General features: G+C 44.2%; 1 protein-coding gene across 1 annotated transcript in view; it reads left to right on the top strand.

Annotated features, from left to right (window-relative positions):
• PLCG2 (phospholipase C gamma 2) overlaps window positions 1-4970 on the top strand; it is a 186399-nt gene that overhangs the window by 127765 nt on the left and 53664 nt on the right. The window contains exon 21 of the mRNA XM_023528590.1: window positions 1928-1999. Within this exon, the coding sequence (XP_023384358.1) occupies window positions 1928-1999 (72 nt within the window). The remainder of the gene's footprint in view (window positions 1-1927; window positions 2000-4970) is intronic.

Here is a 4970-nt window from a genome sequence, read left to right as displayed (position 1 = left end):
CTGTAGTTGGGGAGGAGTGGAAGGGTAAGAAGAGCTGTTGAGTCACTCAGTATTTCTTCTGAGATACAGGTTCTCCTGTTTTGAAAAGACCCACATCATTGTATTCCATAGGAGCACTACATCCTCTTTATTATCTGGTCCTCTAAGGATGGATAATAGCCAGTGTCTTACAACTAGATTCTTTCTAAGAGGCCGGTTGTCTGGTTGCCAGGATCTCAGCTTGTCAGCCTGGTGTGGTCTTCCTCTTCCAGGGCCAAGGGCAAGGTGAAGCACTGTCGCATCAACCGGGATGGCCGGCACTTTGTGCTAGGGACCTCTGCCTACTTTGAGAGCCTGGTGGAACTCGTCAGTTACTACGAGAAGCACGCGCTCTACCGAAAGATGAAACTGCGCTACCCCGTGACCCCCGAGCTCCTGGAACGCTACAATATGGTAGGAGGTTGACTCGCTAGTGATTCGTGGAATATCTTGTTTGAGGTTACAATTCATCTGTTCACTCGTTCAGCAAACCTTTATTGAGTACTTACCACGCATCTGATACTGCTCTAGGTCCCAGGGATGCAAAATTGAACAGTGAGCAAAGACTCCACCCTCATGCTGCTTACAGTCTAGTATGAAGGTGACAGATAATAAATGAGACAAAAAAAAAAATACAGAGCACATGTCAGTCATTGATAACTGCTATGGAGAAAAACAAACCAGGCAGATGGATAAGTGGATACAGAGTGATGGGGAAGAGGTTGCAGTTCTCAAAGGTAGTCTGGGAAGATGTCACTGAGAAGGAGACATTCGAGCAGACGTTAGTGGAGGTGAAGCAGTGGGTCATGCAGCTATGTGGAGGAAGAAAGAACAGCAAGTGCAAAGGTCCTGAGGTGAGGGTGTGTGTGCCTGGAGGTACAGAGAAGCAGCCAGTGTGCCTGGAATTGAGTGAGACAGGGTGGGGGTAGAACTTAATAATGATGGGGATTAATAGGGGACTGCATGGTGTAGGCCATTGTAAGACACTGGATTTTACTCTGAGCTATTGGAGGGTTCTGAGCAGAAAAGGGACCTGCTCTGATTACTATGTCTCAGTCCGTATCAGGTGCCTTCATTAACTTATTGAAAAGAGATTTATTGTTTACCTACCATGTGCCAGAACTGATCTAGATACTGGGAGTATGGTTGAACAAGTCTGCCCTTGGGAAATTTAGGTTCTAGGCGGGGGAGCTGGACAACATATAATCACATAAATAAGATGCCTTCAGGGAGAGCGAATTACAGCTGAAGACAATCAAACAGGGTGATGCCACAAGGGGTGGGTATTACATCGGATTGGAGTCACGGAGGTCAAGAAAAGGCCTCCTGCAGAGGGTTAAAATGTGAGCTGAAACCTGGAAGAGGAAGTGAATCAGCCAAGGTTGCTGTGAGTGAAGCCACCTCTGTGTGGGGCAGCAGCCATGGCACAAGCCCCGAGGTGACTCTGAGGGACGGAATGGCAGCTGGAGTGGCCAGAGCCCAGTGAGAGAGAGGCAGGGGGTAGGATGGGCCTTCAGTGGGAAAATGTTTAACCAGCTCTCTGTGGAAAGAAGCCCCGGTTTGTGGCATTTGTCAATTTCTGTGGTGTAAATACTTCCATGGTGGCCAGTTTCAAGCTGTTGACCATGAATGCAGGTCAGAAGAGACACATAAGGGGCTCTAGCACACTTGGGGTTTGTGTTTTTACAAAGGAGCACAGTGTCTGACACACAGTAGGCCAGGAGAGGAGCCTTTCTCTTTTTGGGGTAAAGTTTCCAAGTTTCGAGAAACTTCTTTATAGCTTCTTACTGTCTCTACTCATGAGGCATGAATAAACTGTGAAGTTTCAACTCTTCTATCCGAGGGTAGGAAACCACAAGGGTGCTTGGAGCATGGACAGTTCCACTTATTTTATTTTGTTCTTTTTCAGGAAAGAGATGTAAACTCCCTGTATGACGTCAGCAGAATGTATGTGGATCCCAGTGAAATCAATCCTTCTATGGTACAGTGCTCACCTTTATTTCACACTATTTCCTGGTCCTCAGATTGACATGGAGTCCACCCCCTAGTTATAACAGGGCAAGGGAACATTTTGGAAAACTTGCCAAAAAAATTTTTTTTTCTTTTTTTGAAGAAACGATGATTGACCATGTGACATCTAGTTTCAGGGAAGAGGTTAATAGAATTCCATCCAAATATGACTATGCCTTGCTAAAATTCCGAAGTTCGATGAACCACCTTTGGGCCAAACAGTTTCTAATTAAAAGTCTTTCAAATGTTTCTTGCTCACCGACTGAGCTGGTGGTGTTTATAAATTCCATTTGTTTCACTGACCTCTTTGCAGTGTGAACGCTATCTCATGTTTCCACCCCGGCTGTTGTTTAATTTCATGCAGGTAGGGCTGGATTATACTCTTAGCCCCCAGCTCCTCCTTGCTCCAGTTTCATCTCAAATTTACTTTGGGCCTGTGGAGGAAGAATAAAGCGAACTTTCTCTTCGAGGGGCTGTCTGGTTCACGATTAGTGGATGGTTCTCAGGAAGGGGCCCCACTGGTGGGCTCTGTAGAAATCCAGGGGTGGATTTCTTTTTAACTTAAAATCCTTGCCAAAGCAAATCCCTTTCAGCAAGAAATGAAGTCTCAAAAAGTTGCGGGCAAATGGAGCCGTATGCGAAATGTGTTAGGGGACTTAGCTTCACTGTGAAAACTTTTACTGGAAGTGACAAATGCTTTGGCAGTGAGAATGCCATGGCTTCGTGTCAGCCAGATGTCAGGGAATGGTGGAGACCATGGAACACACAGCCTATCCCAAGGGCAGCCACTCCCCACGATCAGTCCATCAGTGCCTTCCCGGAGAGCAGGCAATGATTTCTCAAGACAAGCCAATAATATAGATGTTTTATGTGGAATCTCCCCACTTTTAAATCCTTGCAACACCAAGTTATAGAGATAAATCTTCCTCTACTAATTGAGCCAGATTAAAACATAACTGCATGCCGAATTTGATCACCAGTTGCCTAGCTGAAGTGAATGCCTTGAAAAAAAAAATTACTATTATTACGAGTGAAAAATGACATAACAGTTAAAAAACTCACTTTGAAAACAAGATAAAATGGTCAGTCCTAGTCTCACCACCCTAACGCTGTAGCTGTCTGCATTTTGGGATGTGCCATCTCTTCTGGGCTTTGCTTACGTGTAATTTGCAGTAACTACCACCTGCACCTGCCCTTGTCATTCTGCTTTGTTCATTTCCCACGTGCCTACCTGTGGGCTTCTCCATTGCTAATCTTCTTAATTACCATTTTTGTCTAACCAGGTAGGCCAAATAATTTAGATGAAATATGTGGCTTGGAATTTTTTAAAAAAGAATGTTTTCAGTGCTGCAGAATATTCTGGGTGGCTGTGCCAGTTTAGCTATGTCCCCATCAATGGCCATTTGGGTCGTTCCTGGTCTTCGCTCTTCTAGTTAACACTAAAATGAACTTCTTCACGTGTGAGGCTTTGGGCATCTTTTGCATTATTTCCTTTGGATGAGTTCTTAGAACTGGAATGACTGGATCAATAATAATAGGTAACATATTGATAACCAAGCATCAAGCATTGTTCTAAGCACTTGACAACTCATTAATCCTCACAGCAGCCCCATGCAGTGGGTACTACTTTTGTGCCCATTATACAGATGAGGAAACTGAGGCATACAGAGGTCAAATAATCGCTGAGGTCATATAGCTAGGAAAGTGTGGGGGAATTTGGACCCAGGCAGTCTGGTTGCAAGGTGTGTGCTCTTAGCCATGTTGCACTGCAGCATGTCTACTTGGTCATCTGATGGATGGTTTATTCTGTGTAGTTCATGAGGGACCACCTGTCAGGCTGGAGACTTACTCCTTATGGAAGCCATTATGTGGCACCTTCACCTCTACCACTTCCTTGTGGCCTTAGAGCCTGGCAATGACCTGTGGAGTTTCATGGGCAGAGATGTAGTCCAATCTTTATATCCACCCTTAAAGCAAGATGTGCAGGTAGAGCAGGCTCCATTTGCAGGTTGGGGAGACAAGTGCAGGAGACCCGGTAAGCCTCTGGTTGGAGGTTCCTATAGCAGAGCTTATAGAACCCAGAGTAGATTGCTTCTTAAGGAACATCATGAACTATGGCAATAACGCACATTGATTGATTTATCTCTGAGCTGAGCCATTTACCAGCTGGTTGACCTTGGACAAGGATACTTCATCTCTCTATACTACAGTTTTCTCAGTTATACAGTGGGCATAATAATACTGCTGTCTATCTGTCATGGTCATTGGGAGGATTAAAGGAGATATTATAGATCAGAGGCCTAGAGCAGTAAACTCTGAAGAAATGCAAAAATCGTCATTTTTATTGTTATATGCATTATCTCATTTAATAGTCTCAACAACCTTGTAAAGCATGTAAAGTATTAATTCTCAATTCACATATGGGGAAACTGAGGCTGAGAGAGCCTCAAGGTTATATAGTAGTAAAGGGCAGAGAAATAACTTGAATCCACAGATTTGACTCCATAGCCTGTGCTCTCAGGAGCAATTTTACTGGATTTCTTATAAAACCCCTGTTCCCATTTCCTTGGGTAGAAGAGGGCAAAGTTGGTGATCTGAACGGGTTTGACAGTTTCAGAGGTTTTCCCATTAATATTTGCTTGCTGTGTGGATGTTCATTTTGCCACGGATTTATGCTTGCCAAGCAGCAAGTATTAAAGCAAATTCATTGAAGAAAAATTTTATCCTCAGTTCTGGCTTACTTGTTTCTGCAGAGACTACCTTTTGATAAATATAATGGAGGAGCAACTCAGTTACTCCTGAAAAATGTCAGTGTTCTGCAGGAGTCTAGTTAGTGGACCTCTGGCCTAAGTAAAATATTAGTGAGGCTCAGGATGGCCAGGAATAGTGTTGAGCATAGGCACTGAGGACTTTAGAGGTGGTGGTGTGGCTTAATCTGAAAG

Source organism: Pteropus vampyrus, unplaced genomic scaffold, assembly GCF_000151845.1.
Source record: "Pteropus vampyrus isolate Shadow unplaced genomic scaffold, Pvam_2.0 Scaffold29, whole genome shotgun sequence".
Lineage (NCBI taxonomy): Eukaryota > Metazoa > Chordata > Mammalia > Chiroptera > Pteropodidae > Pteropus > Pteropus vampyrus.
Note: the sequence above shows the minus strand (reverse complement) of the source record. Positions and strands in the feature narration are given on the sequence as shown.